The 21515-nt window shown below is 38.3% G+C and overlaps 1 protein-coding gene across 50 annotated transcripts in view; it reads left to right on the top strand.

Moving 5' to 3' along the window:
• PPFIBP1 (PPFIB scaffold protein 1) overlaps window positions 1-21515 on the top strand; it is a 197336-nt gene that overhangs the window by 140579 nt on the left and 35242 nt on the right. For 24 of the 50 annotated variants that reach the window (XM_081591863.1, XM_081591847.1, XM_081591853.1 and 21 more), the window contains 6 exons: window positions 6264-6350; window positions 8476-8589; window positions 10435-10566; window positions 15204-15296; window positions 17533-17647; window positions 21000-21061. In XM_081591863.1, coding sequence (XP_081447989.1) covers window positions 6264-6350; window positions 8476-8589; window positions 10435-10566; window positions 15204-15296; window positions 17533-17647; window positions 21000-21061 — 603 coding nt within the window. Of the gene's footprint in view, window positions 1-6263; window positions 6351-8475; window positions 8590-10434; window positions 10567-15203; window positions 15297-16093; window positions 16187-17532; window positions 17648-19238; window positions 19272-20999; window positions 21062-21515 lie in introns of all 50 variants that reach the window. The other 26 variants (XM_081591849.1, XM_081591829.1, XM_081591833.1 and 23 more) reach the window with 2 other exon arrangements.

Genomic DNA, 21515 nt, shown 5'->3' with positions numbered 1-21515 from the left:
AATCATAAGAGTATGGCAGTTTTAAAAACTAGTATATTTATGGGATTTCCCTGGAAGTCCAGTGGTTAAGACTCCACCTTCCAATGCAGGGGGGTGCGGGTTCAGTCCCTGGTCAAGGAACTAAGAGTCCACATGCCACATAGTGAGGCCAAAAGATTAGACAAAAAAAAGACAAAAAGGCTAGTATATTTACTGGTTGGGGGGAGAGCGAGAATGAGAAGAGTGTGTGGGTGTGTGAGAGATGATGCTAGTCCAACTCTTTTTAAATATTTGTTGTCTATAAAATTGGACTGATTTTCTTTTACCTGTTTTAATTCTGTTACCATTCTGATATGGGAATGCTGTATTCAAAAGGAGTTCTATATTATAAGATAAATAAGTTTAATCATAGCAAATCACTACTGGTATATTGATTTTGGATGTTTACAGGACAGCAGAGCTCTGGAAAACACTAAACCAAAACTGAAGGTTGGGAGAAAAGAGAGCCAGGTGTAGGCCAATGCAAACCAATAAAACTAAGAAAATCAGAGGAAGACACAGCATGATACTTCCTACAAAAATAACAGACAGAAGACTCCCACCTGTCATGAAGCCGAAACTGGGTGATGAGTACAAAGGGTCTCGTCATTGTAGTCTTTATTTTTATATATATTTGAAGCTTTCTGTAATAAAACATTTTAAAGAAGAGACTCATAATGCAAAATGTTAACATTTGTAACATCTTTTTACTTTACTGTGTACTTATATTTGATGATTACAGAGAAATTAATATAAGAAGAAGAACTTCTATTTAGATGATGAAGGGTAAAGTAGATGGTGTGTGTAGCACCTGTCATGTGAGTTCAGGCAATTCACATTCTCAGATGTGGTTTCTGCCTAGCCTTAGGATTTTATAATTCTATGAGGAATAAAGCTTTTTAGACATATCCCTCCACACCCATTATGTCAGGAAAATGTGGCAAACTCCATAAGTCCCTTAAAGTATCACTATTACAGTCCAGCTGCCTCTCCTGCCCTGCCCTCCCTGGTATATTCCAGTCCCGCCCCTCCACACCCCCTGTTAGTTGAAGATTGCATTGTTAAAATCCTCACATTGATTCCAGTTTTGACCTAAACTGTCAGCTGGATTGAGTGTGGTCAATAAAGGGTTGCATCGTGAGTGGTACTAGAAAGAGTTCTTTTGAAGGCATCTCTGGGATTTTGAGTGAAATAATTTGGGCTGGTCTTCAATGCATTGGATGTTAAATTCACCCAACAAGAGTTTATAGCTGCAACTAAGATCCAGTCCAGTCAAAATAAATATTATAAACAAACAAAAAAAAAGAGTTTATACCAAATATGTTTTTAATTATAGGCTTAGAATTTCATAAGCATCGTGCGAGAATCAAAATAAATGTAAAAAGTTTCTATTAGCACTGAAAGACTATTAGGAAGAATAAATGACTAATGCATAAAATCACTTGTAAGCCCTCACTGGCAGAATAAGCTGCAAAGCTAATCATGAAGTTCAAGGCAAGATGTGGAGGAGAATTCAGTAGAGGAGAAGAGAATGACATGGTATAAGAAAGAGGAGGTGGGAAGCAACTGTGAAAGGTGGATTTCTATAGGCAGAGAGAAGTGGGAGCTGGTACAGAGGTGGGCACAGAGCCTTGGAGTTAGATCTTGGAAAGGAGAATGAAAGTTCATTGAGAGAAAGAAATCGATGAGATAAGCATGCAGGTGATAAGTGTAAGTCAATTCACAGGGAAAACAGGAGGTCAAGGTTCCAAAGTAGAAGAATGGTAAGCTTGTAAGGAGTTAAGACTCAGTTCTCCCAAGACTGGCAGGAAGAAAGACAGGGAAGATGTAGGAGGCGATATGTAATACTGTGCGTTGAAGAAGGAAGTTGAGGGAGTTCGTGCAAGAGGGCCTCAATTACTGACCATTGAAAAGGTTCTGGAGGGAATTCTCTGGAGGGCCAATGGTTATGGCTCTGCACTCTCACTGCCAAGGGCCCAGCTTCAATCTTGGTTAGGAAACAGATCCCACAAGCCATGCGGTGCGGATGAAAAAAAAAAAAGTCTATGAAGTCACCTCTTAAATGTAGTAGGAAGAGAGGATATGGGCTTGAGGGGAAAGGAGCTAGTGATCATCGTGTATGTGTACCAGATAGTAGAGGAAATGTGAATAAATGTCTTCCTCAGAAGGAAGAAGGCCAGGATAAAACCAAATATTCATTTATCTTTTATTTGCCTGATGTTATTGAACATCTATCAGTGTTCCTTCATTCAGCAGTCGGTTAGCATCCACTGTGCATCAGATTGAAAGAGGAATGTACAAAGAATGCAGAGTCTATTGGTAGACAGAGTTGGGTATATAGCCAAGTCTAGCCTAGTCCATTCAACGTGATGCCTGTGCAACAAAGGGTCATCTGAGTGTGGTTAACTAGCATATGAGTGAACAGGCAGCTCATGGAAGACGTTCCAGACCAAGCCCCAGTTGATGTGGATCCTAAGGAATGAGGCGGAACAAGGAGGGAAAGAGTTGGAGATACAGTCCATTCAGAAGGAATAGCATTAGTGTTTGAGTGAGCATGCCGGGTTTGGGGTGGCGTGGAGTGGTCTGGGAGGTAGGGCACAGGCGATGGAGGAAGAATAGAGACAGTAGGGTATTTGCCTAATGCAATGTACCTCTTGCTAGCATTTTTGAGGCAAAGGTAACAAAAATTAGCAGAAACTAATGTGTGAACAGAACAGACCTTTATCTACTTGAATACACCAACAGAATATTTCAAAAGTACATAACTATTCCAGCGGTAGCTCATTTGTGTTTTATTCCTAAAGTTATTTTAGTGTTTAAAAATAAACTACTCTCGAGTGTTACGACTGCTTGTAAATATCAATACAGTGTTGAGAAACATGAGCATGCTCATTGTGGTCAATTTTTAGTATTTTTTAAATGGATCATTTTGTAGAACTGGTTTGGGGACAGCTTATTTCCGTATCATAGGCAGTAGCTTCAAAAAACACTTCTAGAACTTGCTCTAGAAACAGTTCTGCTATTGCTATAGTCTCCTTCAGTCAAGAGAAAGAGGACTTGTTTTTTTGTCCTCACTAAGCAGAAAGCTTTTTTTTTTTTTTCCTCCCCAGGAAAACGTGTCTGTTTATAAAACATTGCTTGTGTAATTTTAAAAGCAGGTGCCTGCTAATGTTCATGATCAAAATGAGAGATTTAAAGTCATGTAGGGTGAGTCTCAGCACTTTTTCAGATTGAGAACATGCATTACACATCCTGCTTCTTTCTCCAAAAACAATCCTCAAGAGGTTAAGGTAAATTTCATTTTCCTGGTAGTCCTCAGGGATGGAAGTCATCCTAGCCACTCCATCAGTCTCTTTCTAATCAGTTCAGTTCAGTTGCTCAGTCGTGTCCGACTCTTTGCGACTCCATAAACCATAGCACGCCAGGCTTCCCTGTCCATCACCAACTCCCAGAGTTTACCCAAACCCATGTCCATTGAGTCGGTGATGCCATCCGACCATCTCATCCTCTGTCGTCCCCTTCTCCTCCTGCCCTCAATCTTTCCCAGCATCAGGGTCTTTTCAAATGAGTCAGCTCTTTGCATCAGGTGGCCAAAGTATTGGAGTTTCAGCTTCAAAATCGGTCCTTCCAGTGAACACCCGGGACTGATCTCCTTTAGGATGGACTGGTTGGATCTCCTTGCAGTCCAAGGGACTCTCAAGAGTCTTCTCCAACACCACAGTTCAAAAGCATCAATTCTTCAGCACTCAGCTTTCTTTATACTCCAACTCTCACATCCATACATGACCACTGGAAAAACCATAGCCTTGACTGGATGGACCTTTGTTGACTAAAATGTCTCTGCTTTTTAGTATGTTGTCTAGGTTGGTGATAACTTTCCTTCCAAGGAGTAAATGTCTTTTAATTTCATGGCTGCAGTCGCCATCTGCAGTGATTTTGGAGCCCAGAAAAATAAAATCAGCCACTGTTTCCACTGTTTCCCCATCTATTTGCCATGAAATGATGGGACCGGATGCCGCGATCTTAGTTTTCTGAATGTTGAGCTTTAAGCCAGCTTTTTCACTCTCCTCTTTCACTTTCATCAAGAGGCTCTTTAGTTCTTCTTCACTTTCTGCCATAAGGGTGGTGTCATCTGCATATCTGAGATTATTGATGTTTCCCCTGGCAATCTTGATTCCAGCTTGTGCTTCCTCCAGCCCATTGTTTCTCATGATGTACTCTGCATCTAAGTTAAATAAGCAGGCTGACAATATACAGCCTTGACGTACTCCTTTTCCTATTTGGAACCAGTCTGTTGTTCCATGTCCAGTTCTAACTGTTGCTTCCTGACCTGCATACAGGTTTCTCAAGAGGCAAGTCAGGTGTTCTGGTATTCCCATCTCTTCCAGAATTTTCCACAGTTTATTGTGATCCACACAGTCAAAGGCTTTGGCATAGTCAATAAAGCAGAAATAGATGTTTTTCTGGAACTCTCTTGCTTTTTCAATGATCCAGTGGATGTTGACAATTTGATCTCTGGTTCCTCTGCCTTTTCTAAAACCAGCTTGAACATCTGGAAGTTCACAGTTCACGTACTGTTGAAGCCTGGCTTGGAGAATTTTGAGCGTTACTTTAGTAGCGTGTGAGATGAATGCAATTGTGTGGTAGTTTGAGCATTCTTTGGCATTGCCTTTCTTTGGGATTGGAATGAAAACTGACCTTTTCCAGTCCTGTGGCCACTGCTGAGTTTTCCAAATTTGCCCTCTTTCTAATACTTGTAATTTAATTCTGGCTGTGATTATGCTGTGATTATTGTGCAGGTATGTGGTCAAGCAGCAGATGTTAAAAATTGTATCCACATAGTGTGTGCTTGCTTACTAACTAGTTTCAGATTCTCTTGTGGCCTTATGGGATGTATATATTTTTAGAGGAAACATCCTTCAATTTTCTTTTTCATTAATTCTCCGTTTTTGTTTCCTTCCCAATACATAGCTTTTGGTATTTCCAGAATTTATACTAGAAAATTCATTAATTGGAAAGGTAGAATGATAAAAGCAGTTGATTCTGGAAAAATAATAGCTTTCACATCAGCTATGTCCTGGGCAGTAAGGATGTACTGTGTGTGTTTTCTCTGATTCTAAGTCTGGGGTGGTTTATTTGCTTTTTCAGTTGAACTTTGGTTGGCCCCATCTTACCATTTTGGACTCCACTGGTTTGCATTTCTGTTATATTTGAAAGACTAATCAGAAAATTCTCTTGGGATTACACATTATGTGATTATGAACTGTTTAAATGAGTTACCAAGAGACACATCACATATACTACTGTGTTTCAAAATGACGTTTTTATGTTGTCTGCACTCTGTAAGCCTTTACAATGTGTCTCCTTAACACTTGCACATGTAAGATGGCTGAGAAAAAAAAAAATCTACACTTCCACTCCCAATCTGTATTTCCTTTGGCATTTGTACCATCTGTAAACATACCCAAATCTGATTAAAAAAAAAAAAGTGGGGATGGGCAGAAGGGAGGAGAAAAAAGGAGTGAACACTAGTCTAAGTAGAGCTCTGGGCTGGAAGCTGTGAAGGTTACAAGATAACACGAGTTTACAGACTGCCTGGAAGCTTAGCGTAATAATAGGTGAACAAGCAAACTCAGAAGTTGTTGATGAATTCAGAACAGAACATGATAAATCGCCAGTTAGCTTGGCTCATGCTGCCAGTGGAGGAAATTGTGGACTCAGTGCTTAAGGTCTTGAAAAGAAAAACAGAGAAATGCTTCAGGGAGAAAGGGAACATTTGTTCTGTGACTTGGAGACTGGAGTAGTGGGAAGAAGCCTGCAGTCTTGCATTTAAAGGCCAGCATTTGCAGCCCTGGATTTGGGACTGTGAGAGGAGAGGGGAGGGATGGAAGGCCCTCTCAGTACATTCCCACTGATCATGGCATTCAGGAGAAAGAGGGATTTTGTGCCCAACCACACACTCACAAAGCTTTGCATGTCTCAGGTGGGTATTCACTGTCAGTGACTCTCAGTAGTCACTGCCCCTTTTGGGTCATGATTTTCTGCTTGATAAGAAGTGCTTTTTTGTTGTTATTGTTGCTGTTTTTATATGAACTATGTTGCATTCTAATATTTTGTATTAATAGTAACAGCTGTGCTGAATTCGATTCAGGTTCCTTGGATTAAAAACATATGCAATTTTTATTTTCCCACCATAGTTCAGTGTTAAAGAGGGTCAGGCTTACACGTATCACTTCCTTTTTCAGACAAATGGACACCTCCCTGGGAACGGAGATGTGTATCAAGAAAGACTGGCCCGTTTAGAAAATGATAAAGAATCCCTCGTTCTTCAGGCAAGTGATTTTTAAATGCTTTTTTCCCCTCATGACTTAACTTACAAAGACCACTGTAAATTGGGGTGGCAAATTCCGTTGCTTACAGGAGCCAGACTGCTAGTAGAAATAAGTACGGGGCCATCTATACATGTTAGGGACCGGTGAGGACTGTGACGGAACAAGGGTATGCATACCCAGTCTAGAGTGAGCAGCCCTTAGCCTCTGCTCTTCAAGGGCCAGTTTGGTGATAGGCACAATGTTATCTGATTTTCTGATAAATGATCTTTTAAAAAAAAAAAATATATATATATAGCAGAAATTCTGACTTTGTAACTATATATGTGTATATATATGTGTGTCTATATATTCATATATCCATTTTATAAATATGAATAAGAATGTCTGAATCTGAATATATATTTAATTTTTTCCACTTGAAAAATGATGCCATGGACCAAGCAACACAAAGTGGGTAGTGGAGTCCTGTTTGTAGGTTAGATTTGAGTTTTCCTCTCCTTCACAGGCTTTTAAATCCTTGACAAATAGTTTTACTTTGGTATTTTGAGCTACAAGAACTGAAGCATAGGGAATCCCCTGGTGATCCAGTGGTTAGGATTCGATGCTTTCACTGCTGTGGCTGGGTTTGACCCCTGGTCAGGGAACTAAGATCCCACAAGCTGCATGGTGGGGAAAAAAAAGACGACAAGCATATTTACTAGGCTGGTGACCATTGGAAGGAAAGCTCAGAGATTTGCAATAAACACTGAGGATGAAAAACCAACCCAATGGCTCCTCTTGGACCTTTGAGCTACATGCTGGCTTTTGAACACATTTCTGGACAGTGGGATCATGAACGATCTCACAGAATTTGGATTCCCAGGATACTTTTCTGTATTCTTTGTCAGGTAGAAAAGTTGAATAGTCCTTGTTGTGTGGCAGCCCTGAATGAGAAGGGAGTTTGCAGGAGAATGTATACATGTACTAATATATGTGTGGCTGGGTCCCTCTGCTGTTCACCTGAAAGTGTTACAGCGTTGTTAATATGCTGTACCCCAATACAAAACAGAAAGTTTAAATTAAAAAGAAGAAAAAGGAGATGTGGTATATGGTATATATATTTACAGTGGAATACTGCTCCGTCATAAAAGAAGAAGGAAATCTTCCCATTTGTGACAATGTGAATGGACCTTGAGGGTATTATGCTAAATGAAATGTCAAGACAGAGAAAGGCAGATACCACTTGTTTTCACTTATATGCGGAATTTAAAAGACAAAACAAATGAAAAAAAACAAAACTCATAGATACAGAGAACAGATTGACGGTTACCAGAGAAGAAAGGTACTAGAGGATAGTTGAAATGAGTGAAGGGAGTCAACTGTATGGTGGTGGATGGTGACTAGACTTGTTATGATCACTTTGTAGTGTGTACAAGTATCAAATTATTGCATTGTATACCCTAAAACTAATATAACGTTATAATATTTTACTTCAGTAAATAAATGAGACAGACCACTTTCAGTCAGTACTGGAAGTCGCTCAGTCGTATCTGACTCTTTGTGACCCCATGTCCATGGAATTCTCCAGGCCAGAATACTGGAGTGGGTACCTTTTCCCTTCTTCAGGGGATCTTCCCAACCCAGGAATCGAACCTAGGCCTCCTGCATTGCAGGCAATTCTTTACCAAGTGAGCCATCAGGGAAGCCCTCCACAGACTACTTTGGGGGAAAAAAAAAAAACAGAACTAAATAGTCCTTGAGGACATCTGTTTTTAAATACTAACTCCATTTCCTCTCTTAATCTCTAATACTGTCTCCCATCCTCACTGGACCCTCCCAAAAAGAAAATTTGTATACATGCTCTTTCTCATAAAGAGTTGCAATGTTTTTATCCTATAAAGTGTTGCACATCCCCAATTCAGCCCTAACTTTCTTAAAAATTGAAGAGGACTCCTCAAACCAACACGCATGATATGAATAAGTGTGTGAAGGGCTGGTTTCTTATTAATTCTTAGATTTCTTTTTTTTTTTTTTACAACCAAATGATTGGTAACATCATCCCAGTTTTTGTTCTCCGCAGACAAATAAAGTTGGCAGTGGGACCCAAATTCTTCCTAATCATGACAGTGTTTTGCTCTGTACACAGGTGAGTGTGTTGACAGACCAAGTAGAGGCTCAGGGAGAGAAGATTCGCGATTTGGAGTTTTGCCTTGAAGAGCACAGAGAGAAGTTGAATGCCACAGAAGAAATGCTGCAGCAGGTATGTACAGAAAGCAGCACTGAGGTGGGGTTTCCCTGCTGAACTGTCTGAGATGCTACATTTATATGTTGTGTTTGCTCTGATACAGTGGTGAATTTTATGATTCACTTAGACTGGCTTATTTGAAGCAAAAACCTAGAGTTGTGGGCCTCCAAACACATACACACAATAGAAAGTGTTCATTGCAATTAGTGTCTGGAATAAAATATTAGTAAGATTGTATATGATTTCAGTTTTCTTCTTTATGCTTTCATATGGTTGCCTCATTTCCAACCATGAGTGTATATTTTAGGATTAGAAAGAATGGCTTCCCTTGTGGTTCAGATGGTAAAGAATCTGCCTGCATTGCAGGAGACTGAGGTTCAATCCCTGGCTTGGGAAGATTCCCCTGGAGAAGGAAAAGGCTACTCACTCCAGTATTCTTGCCTGGAACATCCCATGGACAGAGGAACCTGGGGGACTACAGTCTGTAGGGTCGCAAAGAGTCGGACACAACTGAGTGACTAACACACAAGTACCTTATATGACTCTTAGTGGAAAAAACTTATAATGTATGTGGGCACATACACGTATGACGCTTGTCTACTAGAGGACCTATAATACAGTGGGTAGACTACACATTGGAATAGGACTGTTTAGGTTGAGTCCATGCTTTGCCATTTCTTTGCTGTAATGACTATCTGCAATTTCATAACCTCTCTGTTCCTTAGCTTCCTCAACTGTTCAGTTGCTCAGTTGTATCCGACTCTGTGACCCATGGACTGCAGCACACCAGGCTTTCCTGTCCTTCACTATCTTCTGGAGATTGCTAAAACTCATGTCCATTGAGTCGGTGATGCCATCCATCCATCTCATCCTCTGTCAACCCCTTCTCCTCCTGCCTTCAATCTTTCCCAGCATCAGGGTCTTTTCCAATGAGTCAGTTCTTTGTATCAGGTGGCCAAAGTATTGGAGCTTCAGCTTCAACATCAGTCCTTCTAATGAATATTCGGGACTGATTTCCTTTAGGATAGACTGGTTGGATCTCCTTGCAGTCCAAGGGACTCTCAAGAGTCTTCTCCAACACCACAGTTCAAAAGCATCAATTCTTTGGCGCTCAGCTTTCTTTATACTCCAACTCTCACATCCATACATGACAACTGGAAAAACCATAGCTTTGTCTAGACAGACCTTTGTTGGCAAAGTAATGTTTCTGCTTTTTAATATGCTGTCTAGATTGGTCATAGCTTTTCTTCCAAGGAGCAAGCGTCTTTTGATTTCATGGCTGCAGTTACCATCTGCAGTGATTTTGGAGCCCAAGAAAATAAAGTCTGTCACTGTTTCCATTGTTTCCCCATCTATTTGCCATGAAGTGATGGGACCAGATGCCATTATCTTAGTTTTTGAATGTTGAGTTTTAAGCCAACTTTTTCACTTTCCTCTTTCACCTTCATCAAGAGGCTCAACCTTTGAACAAGTATAATTCATAGGTTATCCTAATGAGTTTCTATCTCATAGGATTGTTTTGAGGATTGAACCGCTTAGTACATGTAAGAACAGTACCTTTCACATAGCAAACATAATAGCATCATCAGTGTTATTGCAGGCTTAAGAATATGTAAGTTTATATATGTGTTTGTCAGTAGAATATGTCTCCCCAAAAAGCAGACATGTGCTGCTTATTGAACACTAGTTTGGCTCAATGAAGGTTAACTAAAGCTAATAATTTTTCCAGATGTATCTGTTTAGAATTAATCTTCACATCCTCTACTTAGTAATAATGTTTTACAGTCATAAGAAAGACACATCCATATGTGACTGTTTATAATAAAGCAACTTTTGCATGTATCTCTTCAATTCTAATAGGAGCTTCTGAGTAGGACATCCTTAGAAACTCAGAAGTTGGACCTGATGGCTGAAATATCTAACTTGAAGTTAAAACTGACAGCTGTAGAGAAGGACAGATTGGATTACGAAGATAGATTCAGAGACACGGAGGTAAGTGATGCCCTTTCTCTCGCTTTATATACATACACGCACACACCCACACACAACCCTGGAGAAGGAAATGGCAACCCACTCCAGTATTCTTGCCTGGAGAATTCCATGGACAGAGAAGCCTCGTGGGCTACAGGCCATGGGGTCGCAAAGGGTTGGACACGACTGAAGCGACTTAACCGCATATACATGTACACATACGTATATATATAGATAGATAGATAGATAGATAGATAGATAGATAGATATAGGGCTTCCCTGGTGACCCAGTTAAAACATCTGCCTGCAATGCAGGAGACCCAGATTCAATCCCCAGCTTGGGAAAATCCCTGGAGAAGGGAATGGCTACTCACTCCAGTATTCTTGCCTGGAAAATCCCATGGACAGAGAAACCTGGTGGACTACAATCCACAGGGAGATCTCCTGCAAAGCAGGAGACCCAGTTTCTGTCGCTGGGTCGACAAGATCCCCTGCAGAAGGCAATGGCCACCCACTCCAGTATTCTTGCCTAGAGAATTCCATAGACAAGAGGAGCCTGGCGGACTATAGTCCATGGGGTCACAAAGAGTCAGACATGACTGAGCGACTAACACTTTCATTTTAATTTATATATTTGCATACTTATATATCTCACACACATATATTTCTAGAACAAGTTGAAATTCCTTGGAGTTGTGAAGGAGAGGCAGTTAATTACTATATGCCTTCATTATCCATACTTCTTTTTAAGAATAAGCTTACATTGACTTTTTATCACTAAATGATAATAGTAATTTTTATTTTGAGACTTTTGATATGAAATATTAATCCTTTCACTCGCCTTTAAAAATACTTTTGACTTTAGGACATTTGGAGCTTCTGTCTATCTGTCTGCCATTCATGTATCCGTCTGTCTGTCCGTTCATCTGTTCATCCATACTGATTCTCTTCATTGTGGAAATAATGGATTCAAGTGCATGACTTTACTAATAGTTCTTATTTAGGCACATTGATTATTCACTATATAATAAGTAGATTTTTAAATAAGTATAGCAAACATGCTTTCATTATGTACTCATAAAATCACAGATTTTAGAGGTCATTTAATTTGGACTTTTACTTTTGATCTGTTCCACATGTAAGTCATTCCAGTTGTTAATAAATACAGCTCATTATACTTTTGTGAAATTCAGGATAGATAGATTTTACAACTTGAAGTACCCCTTTTTGTGGCTAAACATGCTTTCTTATTTGTTCAACTTAGTTTATTGTTACTCTAGGTCTTTTAGTTTGTTAACTGCTTTTTGTCAGGAGGTGCAGTGCAGAGCATATCCATATGAAATCTACTCATTAGAAAAGAAATATAAAAGAGCTGTAGAAATTTTTTTCTCTCCTAGGGCCATCTCTTCATTTTTCTTTATTTTGTTCGCTTGGCTGGGTATGGAGAAGTGTCATACTTACCTACAAAGTGGGCACCAAGAAGGAGAGAAGAGAAATCATTTACTTACTCTTCCCCTCTGTTTTCATTTCAAATATTTATTTTATGCTGATGCATGCCATCATGATATGAGCTATATTACATATGTTTTCCACTGTATGAAAGTCCTTCATAGATCTGAATTTAATAAGGTTTATACTCTAAGTTGCAAAGAGTCAGACATGACTTAGTGGCTGAACAACAACAACAAATACTCCATTGCTATTTTTAAAGTTAAATTTTCTGTCAAATATATAACTGTACTGAAAAGTCTTGGTATATGTATTACTTCCTCAGTAGCAAAAGGAAATCCCAACTTAGCTCACGTTTTAATCTTAAAGCTCTTTATCAGTCACCTATGTTAGTATGTTTTTCGTTTAACTGAGGCTGGAGCTCTTAAAACTTGGAAAATTACTTGGTTTCTTTAAAATTCTTGCTTTTGTGCTTTCTTTAAAAATCTGTTTGGATATTTCTTCTTTGCCCTTTTTGTCCTTCCCTGACTGCACAGCTGCTGTATAAAATGATGGTAGAATTCAGTCAACAGGTAGATAAGGTGGCAGTAGAGCCAACCAATTCTGGTGTCAGGAAAGAAGTTAGCAGTTTTGAAGCATTAAGGGCTGGGCTTACTATACATGCAAAGTTTAGGGAAAGTCTTAACCCATACAACTGTGGTTAATTTGGATACAAGATGTTAACCAGCCATTAGGACTAAGTTGAAGTAGCTAACTGTTTTATGATTTTTTATTTTTGGTAAGATCCCAGAGCAGTATTTATATGTGTTGCGTTTGTCTGCATCTTTTGTAAAACCTTTTTTTGGTGTTTTTTTTTTTTTGCTTCACTTATGCATTGCCTAATCATATGCAAGGTGATCTTGTCACCAAACCTCTAGTAAACTTCAATCCCTGATAACTTTCTAATAAACATTCAGCACTATTGGTACAATGTAGCATGCGTTTTAGAGATTAGAGATTATGGGATATTTTAAACTGTTTTTATATATGAAAATAATTGAAGTAGTCTTTAAGATTAAAACTAAAAAAATTAAAATTGAATATGCTCATTTTCCTACCTTTTCCCCTTAATTGAAATGTTTACCTGGCTGTTTCATGAATCCAGAATTCTTTAACTTTGTCTTAAGATTTTAGGTTATTTGGAGATTAATTTCTAAGAAAACAGTGGCGTGTGGGGAAGTAGAAGTATAGGCATTTCTAAAAGATTAGGGTAGAAGTCTTGAAACCTTGGAAGATAGGACTTGCCTATCCCAGAATTGCTGATAGGTGGTTAGCATCATTCAACAGTGCCCCCTTCTGGTAAGAATACAGATACCAGAAATGAGTTTCTGTGGAGCCCTAGTTTTCTGCAAAGGAAAAGGGAAAGATAACAAGGATTTTCACTTTTAAAAGTACTGAACTTCTGGTAAGAAATTACTTGGAAATAATTTGTATTACACTTTTAAAAGTTTCATATTTAGGAGCTACTTCCAGGTTTTCTAGCTTGAGTTATCATGGAAAGATAGGGCTTCTTTCAGATTAAAAAATTTATGTTCATACTTACAGTATTGCCCCAAGGGATAATTGGGTAGTTCTTTTTTAATAGAAGAATGACCTCAATTTATAATTCTCTTTTCTTCGTTTGTTTCTTCTTTATAAATTGCCACTATTTCTAAAGGAAGTGGTGAAATACAACAATCCAAATAGAATTCAAAGCTGAGAAATTCCAACAATCAACAATTCAACAACAGAATTCAAACAATCCAAATAGAATTCCAATCCAGATAGAATTCACTTTTAACAATAAATGGGAAACTATATCTGGGAAGACCAGATTGATTAAAGAAGTTTACTAAGAACTTGTATGCAGGAGTGGTTAATAAACGGTAGATAAATGAATGGGAGAGACTGACTTTCCCTTTTACTTGAATTTTGAGCTTACAGGTAAACTAAATCACAACTTAATCACAACTAAAATGTTATTAAATGATGTCAAACAGTTATTTATGTCATTCATAAACAGAGAATAGCTTCTTATTGAAACATTGTATTAATAGTTACAATTAATATTTATAAGTATTATGTAATACTAGGTAGTACTTTTCCCCATTTTACAAGAAACTACACTTTAAAAACCTGTAGGTTTTCTGAGAAGTGTATTTCACTAGAGCATCCTTTTCCTGGCCTCTGTGAGGCTGAATCATTACACTTTAATAGCATTGTTCTGTTTGTTTTTTATAGCATTCTTGTGTAATTCTTTTCTACTACCTGTGAATCTGTGGCTCAGGAATAAATGTCTTGAGAGAAACAAAAACTCGTTAACCATTGGTGGAAGCTTCATACCTTGTTGTTAGACAAAAGGCGTCTTCACAGACTATTTGAGCCCTTCTTCTGGATGACTTAGTATTGTTTGCATTCTAATTTCTTTCCTACTCTCTGGCCTGTGGACAAAAATACATCACTATTGCTCAGAATATTTAGACAATGTTTACAAACAAATTAGATTTTTTAAAATAAAAGTAGAAAAGGTGTATGATTATATTTGTATTATGAAAACATTAGGGTTGCTTTCTTTTGCATTTTTCAAACATAAAATTATATTATGATGCTGAATATATTTGTAAATGACAGGGCTGTCCCCTACTCTCAAATTTAGAATCCTTGGTTTAAAGTGTTTCAATTTCATTTGTTTCTCCCAGATTGGGTTGAAGAACAATATGTATCTTTTGTAGACAAATTAAGAAATTAGAAAAATATTTTTATAAATATCCATATATTGCTGAAAAGGCCCTAAAAGTAAATGAGTTTACTAAAGAAAATTTCTCTGAATTATTTTAAAAAGATGGAGTTCATATAGTGATTTTTAATCTAGAAATATTTGCTCAATGATAACAAGTGATCGGTTACCTTTCTTAAAAATTATTGTTACTTTTCATTTCCATAGTCAATCCCATGATTTTAGGGCAGAGGCAATGTTTTCAATGGAAAGATTCAATAGATCTTTCAATGGATCCATGGAAAGATTCAGTGGAAAGATTCTCAAGGAGACACATTCATTCCCATTTGTCCAATCTCATTCATCCAGCTGTAACCCAAGAGCCATTGACTGAGGATTTCCAAACTGCTGTTTTGGTAGGTAAAATAGGTGTTTACTGCTTTCCTAATGTATTTCCTTGTTTCTTTTTGGACAGGGGCTAATGCAGGAGATCAATGATTTGAGGTTAAGAGTCAGTGAAATGGAAAATGAAAGACTTCAGTATGAGAAAAAGCTGAAATCTACCAAGGTAAGTTTTCATAATGGCAAAAAATTTTATATAAGTGGCTCCACTACTTATCCATGATCAATAATATAGATACAATACATTTTCTACTTAGAACGTGATAAAGAAGACATTTTAAGGCATTTTACAAGTGAACAAAGTTTTTCCCCAAGCTGGAGACTATCTAGAATTTAAACACTACTGTTCTGAATAAGGGCTTCCCTGGTGGCTCAGTTGGTAAGGAATCCGCCTGCACTGCAGGAGACCCTGGTTTGATTCCTGGGTCAGGAAGATCTGCTGGAGAAGGGATAGGCTACCCACTCCAGTATTCTTGGGCTTCCCTGGTGGCTCAGCTGGTGAAGAATCCACCCGCAGTGCTGGAGACCTGGATTTGATCCCTGGGTTGGGAAGATCCCCTGGAGAAGGGAAAGACTGCCCACTCCAGTATTCTGGCCTGGAGAATTCCATGGACTGTATAGTCCATGGAGTCGCAAAGAGTTGGACACGACTGAGCGACTTTCACATTCTGAATAAGTGGAGAAGGGAGTGGCACCCCACTCCAGTATTCTTGCCTGGAAAATTCCAAGGACAGAGGACCCTGTCAGGCTGCAGGTCCATGGGGTCCCAAAAGAGTTGGATACAACTTAGTGACGGAACAGCAACAGTTCTCAATAAGAATCAGGGTTTACCTAATTCGGTAGAACATAACCTGTCATTTCTCTCAATTATCTAACCTCCTTTATAAACTGATACTGTGTTCTTGGTTACTTAGCTTGTCTTTTTCTATCTGTAGTTTTCTTTCACTCCTGTCTCTCTACCAGTCTTTAATGGCCAAACTTTCTAGCATGAAAATCAAGGTGGGTCAGATGCAGTATGAAAAGCAGCGGATGGAACAAAAGTGGGAATCACTGAAGGTGTAGTAGACCTTGAGTAATGGGTCCATGGCCTGTTGCTTTCTGGCTTGTGTTGTTTTGCTGTGATGGTGTTTTTAGTGGTGTGTGCATTCATTTTTTTGTGTATGTCCCTTGTTGTTTTTTTTTTAATATGTGTAAAGCTAATTAAAGGGACATTGCGATCCCTAATATTGTTTTCCGAAGCATATGAAATAGTGAAAAGTAATAAACTTGTAAAATAAAAGTATTTGTTTATAAATTAAATCTCATTGTCTTAGAATGAGATCCAGGCATGGTAAAATAATTGCAAAAGTTTACCTGGGAAAGACTTCTCTTTGTTATCAGTAATAAACAGTCTTATTCTTTCAAGACTTTCTCAAAGTTAAATGCATACAGCAGTTAACTCTGTATGGCAGTGAGTAGATGTTACTGCTCAGAAGCATAGTGAGCTCAGGGCAGCACTTCGTGACAGTGCTACTGAAAATTCCTTATATTTGGTGTCCAATAGGCCAACTTCTTAGCTGCTTTGGAGAGCTACATCTTCTCATAATGCTAAATGTAATAGGTATCTTTACCAACTGAAAATAAAATGTTATATTGAAAATAAAGGCACACTTATTAGCATTGCATACTTTATTTTCTGTGTTAAATATAACCAGCAAAACTTAAGTTTGCTAAAGCTAGTAAGTCTTTACCAAAATGAAGCTGAGACAAACTTCAGTAAGTAGAACATTGGATTAAGGTCTTAAATAGTTGTGTAGTTTTTTTTTTTTTTTTTAAGATTAAAGAATCTCTTTTTTTCCCATTGTTGTAGGAGATTCTATTCTTTTACCTTAGTGATGAGAAGGAATTATTTAGTCCCATGACTTAAAGTTGTTTATTGCCTGCTACCTTATCCACTAATTAAGTTCTGTCTTGTCTAGGGAACATGAGTACCATCTTGAAATGCTGAATAAATGTCAAGCAAGTCTAATATATTTTTTCAAATTGGAATTTTGTTTTGCGTTTATGACACTAAGCACCTAATTCGATTATCGTCTTTGATTAACTTGGTCAGATGTTTTATTTAACATAAGATTTAAACCTTAGGGCTGCCCTAGTCCTAATTACACTTTAAAAGATTCATTTTTAATTTGGTCACAAAGAAACTTGAAATAATTATACCATAGTTATTATAAATTGGACTTTTATTAATTGTCTTCCTTCCTGCTTATCATTGCCACTGATTTCTGAAGTTTGCGTCTAAATTCTTGTAGTTTTTTTGTTTCATTCATGAAAACTAATTATTGACTCAAGAGTTAACAGACTCCCTGAATATTCCCTTTTAGTCATAATCTACTGTTTCTGAATAAATTTATCATTTGTAGGAGGAGCTAGCATCTCTGAAAGAACAACTGGAAGAGAAGGAATCTGAAGTGAGAAGACTACAGGAAAAATTGGTTTGCCAGATGAAAGGAGAAGGGATTGAAATTCTTGATCGAGGTAAGAATATGTATTAAACATTTGTTTTCTTCTTTTGTTAAAACCATCACAATCTATAAAAGAAGTTGATGTTAGATGATGTGTCACATTAGCATCAAGGGAGAGAGAGGAGCAGCAGAAGCCATCTGAGCCTGGGACCCCAGGGACTCCTCTGAGACTCTTCACTATGCTTGGGCATCTGTTAACCTCCTCTTGAGCAGCTAGAGGAGGGCACCTCTGTACTTTTGCAATGTTTATTTTATATTAAGCCTAATCATTGGTCTAAGTGTTAGTTGCTCAGTCATGGCAACTCTTTTGCAACCCCATGGACTGTAGCCCACCAGTCTCCTCTGTCCGTGAGATTTTCCAGGCAAGAGTACTGGAGTGGGTAGCCATTCTCTTCTCAAGGGGATCATCCTGACCCAGGGATCGAACCCAGGTCTCCTGCATTGCAGGCAGATTCTTTACTGTCTGAACCATGAGGGAAGCCTATGTGGTTAATTATTACATGGTAAATTCTCATCATGAGAGAGTTCTTGTCCAAATTGCAATTGTCTGTACAGTGAGGGGCTTGAATTAGATAACCTCCATAGTCTTCTTGGCTCTAGATTGCCCTGGCTTTATTTATTTGCAGGTACCACAACTCCCTATCCATCTGAAAATTCAGTTTGTCCAACATTGAGGGAAATGGATCTTTCATCTCTGTTTTCACATATATAGAATGTACTTTCTTTGGGGACATTCACAGGCAGGTCATGCTTCCAAGAGTCTTAAGACAAAAAACGATTCATAGGACTTGTGTGCTATAGAGGCTACATTAGAGTAATGCTACCCAAAATCAGATCTGAGGACTAGCAGTGGTCTGTGATTAGGATAAGACAGAGGATGAGATGGTTGGATGGCATCACCAACTCGATGGACGTTAGTTTGAGCAAGCTCCGGAAGTTGGTGATGGACAGCAAAGCCTGACAAGCTGCAGTCCATGGGGTCGCAAAGAGTCACACATGACTGAGTGATTGCACTGAACTGAACTGGTCTGTGTACCACCTGGCCAGACAGGTACAGGCATTAAGAGCTAGTGTTTAGAAACTTCATGGAATCTGATGCTGACATAACATCTAACTGTGTGATCAGTGGACTCATCTTGTTGAACAGGAGATGGATCATTTCAGTGCTGTTGAACTTGAATGGTGAGATGGAGATGACATAAGCATTGTCCTCATCATGTTCAAGAGGGTCATAGATCAGACTGTAACGGAAATGTAAAAAGCAACTGATGCAACATTAGCTGGTTTTTCATCACAGTGTTTAAGAAGCACTTGTACATGGAAGGCCCAATTTTAATGAGAAAATCAAGTCTCAGAAAGATGAAGTAACAGAGGTAGTAACTCAGATTTACATCTTCTGATTAATTACATGAGGTTCTAACCTCACAGAAAGCATTATGGTATTATAGTGCCAGTCCTAAAGTCATAAAATAATGCTTCCTATTCAGTCTTTATGAGATTAAAGTCTCTTTATTTTAGGTAAAAGGAGACCAAATTATAGTGCTTTTAAAATATTATCGTTGTAATATATGCTAACTTCCAATTCAATGGGTTTTCCTGCACAGATGAAAATTTTAAAAAGAAGCTCAAAGACAAAAGTAAGGTTTTTGGTGTATTTCCATCAGCCTTCACATTCACCCAAAGTACTACTTGGACTGTTCTTTGCATGTGTTTTTAAAACATTTCTCTCACCAAAGATGTAAAATTGCTTCATCAATAAGCTCCTCATTTCTTCAGGATGTACAAAATAGAGGATAACTAACAGACGATAGAAGCAGGACTAAAAGACCATTTTGCAAATTGCACCTGAGTCGGCCCTTTTGCAGATTGTACCTGAGTCGGCCCTTTTGCAGATTGTACCTGAGTCAGCCTTTTTGCAGATTGTACCTGAGTCAGCTTTTTTGCAGATTGTACCTGAGTCAGCCCCTTTGCTCTGCAGGATTCAGCAGAGCCCCCAGACTGGTGGAGGCGAGGAAGCATTTTCTCTGCGGCCTGAGATACAGGGTCAGAGGAGAAAACAATGTTTATACTCCTATGAAAATCTGCTTTAAAAAAAAATAAATTTATTTATCTATTTTTGACTGCACTGGGTCTTTGTTACCACATGCAGGCTTTCTCTGTTGCAGTGTGTGGGCTTGAGGGCATGGGCTCAGTAGTTGTACAGAGTTAGTTGCCCCTCAGCATGTAGGATCTTGCCAGACCAGGGATCAAACCCATGTCCCCTGCATTGGCAGGTGGGTTCTTCACCACTGGACCACCAGGAAAGTCAAAACTTACTGTTTTTAAAATTTACCACAGTTAACAGTTAGCCCACTGTTTCACTGAGATCTACATTAGGGGTTTCTATAAACATACCCTCTTGTGTTACAAAAGAAATTGTACCCAGGCTGACTAACAGAGCCTAGATTATTTAATGCAGGATAAAGATAAACCCTTAGTGGGCTTTCCTCCAGACGTTAAATTCTTCAGGAAACTTGCCGTTTAAAAAATAATAATTAAAGCAGTTCCTACAGAGTATACCATAATTGAAAGTGTTATATCTCTGCTGGATGATGCATCATTATGTTAAAATTCACCTTCAGTAGTATTTTTTCTCTTGGAAGCAGGCAACTTTAGCTGAACTTTTTTCTCTGTTTTATTTTTTTAAATTTGTGATCTCATTTTGGATTGACTTTTCATATTTAAAATATTTGTTTTTATGATTAAAGTAGCATGCTTTTCTATTTGAATATCAAGTTTTAAGGAGAATCACTTACTTTGGCCCTTATATTTTAAGATAGTATTGGAAATGAAGTTTATAGATGAAGCAAGGTACTTATTATCCTTCTGTATGGAATCTACAGCTAGCTTCTTAGCATGACACTCATGTAAATATCACATTCCATCAGGCTGTTACCATTTGTGTCTCTGTCTCGGTTATAACTGAACATTTTCTCTGCTTTTGTCATATATATGCCATTCATCACTTTCACCTGCTTTATTATAAGTTTCTCCTTTGAAAACTCCATGTTTTTATTGTTATGGCACTGAAATTTCATCTTCAGCGTTCTTATCAGGATTTTGTTCTTGCTTTGACAGAGGGCAGTTGTTTTTTTTTTTTTCTAGAGTGATGACTATTAAGGTGAGCTACAATAGAAAGTGTTCATTTTTCAGATTTTCCCTAAAAGAGAATATAGATGGTAAATGCGCCTTTAAAAAAAACAAGCAGAATAAATTATTAACGTTTTTACCTTAAAACATTTCAACATGAAGAGTCAGTAGTTTCTTGTTATTTTCACACATGTTTAAAAAAAACAGATTTCTGATTTGATGTTGTGATATTTCAGATATTGAAGTACAAAAAATGAAAAAGGCTGTGGAGTCTTTGATGGCAGCAAATGAAGAAAAGGTACGTAGGTGAAATTTAACTGTTTATTTGGATATGTTACATCATCATTTTGATCATTCCATGCATTTTCATCAGATACGCTAGTTTGAAAGAACATCCGCTAAACAACTGACATTAAGGGGAAGCATTCTCCCTTCCTGCCCAAGTGGACCTGCTCTCAGCGGGTCAGTGACATACTTGTGCTGTGTGGATAGGCATGGAGACCAGCAGCTCTGGCTCTACTGAGAATCCATCCCTCCAGCCCACCGTCTTGAATTCAGAAAGTGTTCAAGCTATCAGATCAGCTTTTTACATTCAGGTGACAAATGAGAGAAAGGACGTAGTCCATAGTACATCCTTTCTGTGGTCCCTGGACATTCTGGGCCACCATATGAACTCTGAAGGAGGTAGCCGTGGCAGTTTTAGCTTCACCAGCATGTTGACTTTAATCTCTATGAACACGTTGCTTCCTTCA

The sequence above is a fragment of the Giraffa tippelskirchi genome, chromosome 4 (assembly GCF_054371585.1).
Source record: "Giraffa tippelskirchi isolate mGirTip1 chromosome 4, T2T-mGirTip1v1.2.pri, whole genome shotgun sequence".
In the NCBI taxonomy this organism is placed as follows: Eukaryota; Metazoa; Chordata; class Mammalia; order Artiodactyla; family Giraffidae; genus Giraffa; species Giraffa tippelskirchi.
The sequence above is the reverse complement of the archived record's forward strand: the minus strand, read 5'-3'. Positions and strand labels throughout refer to the sequence as shown.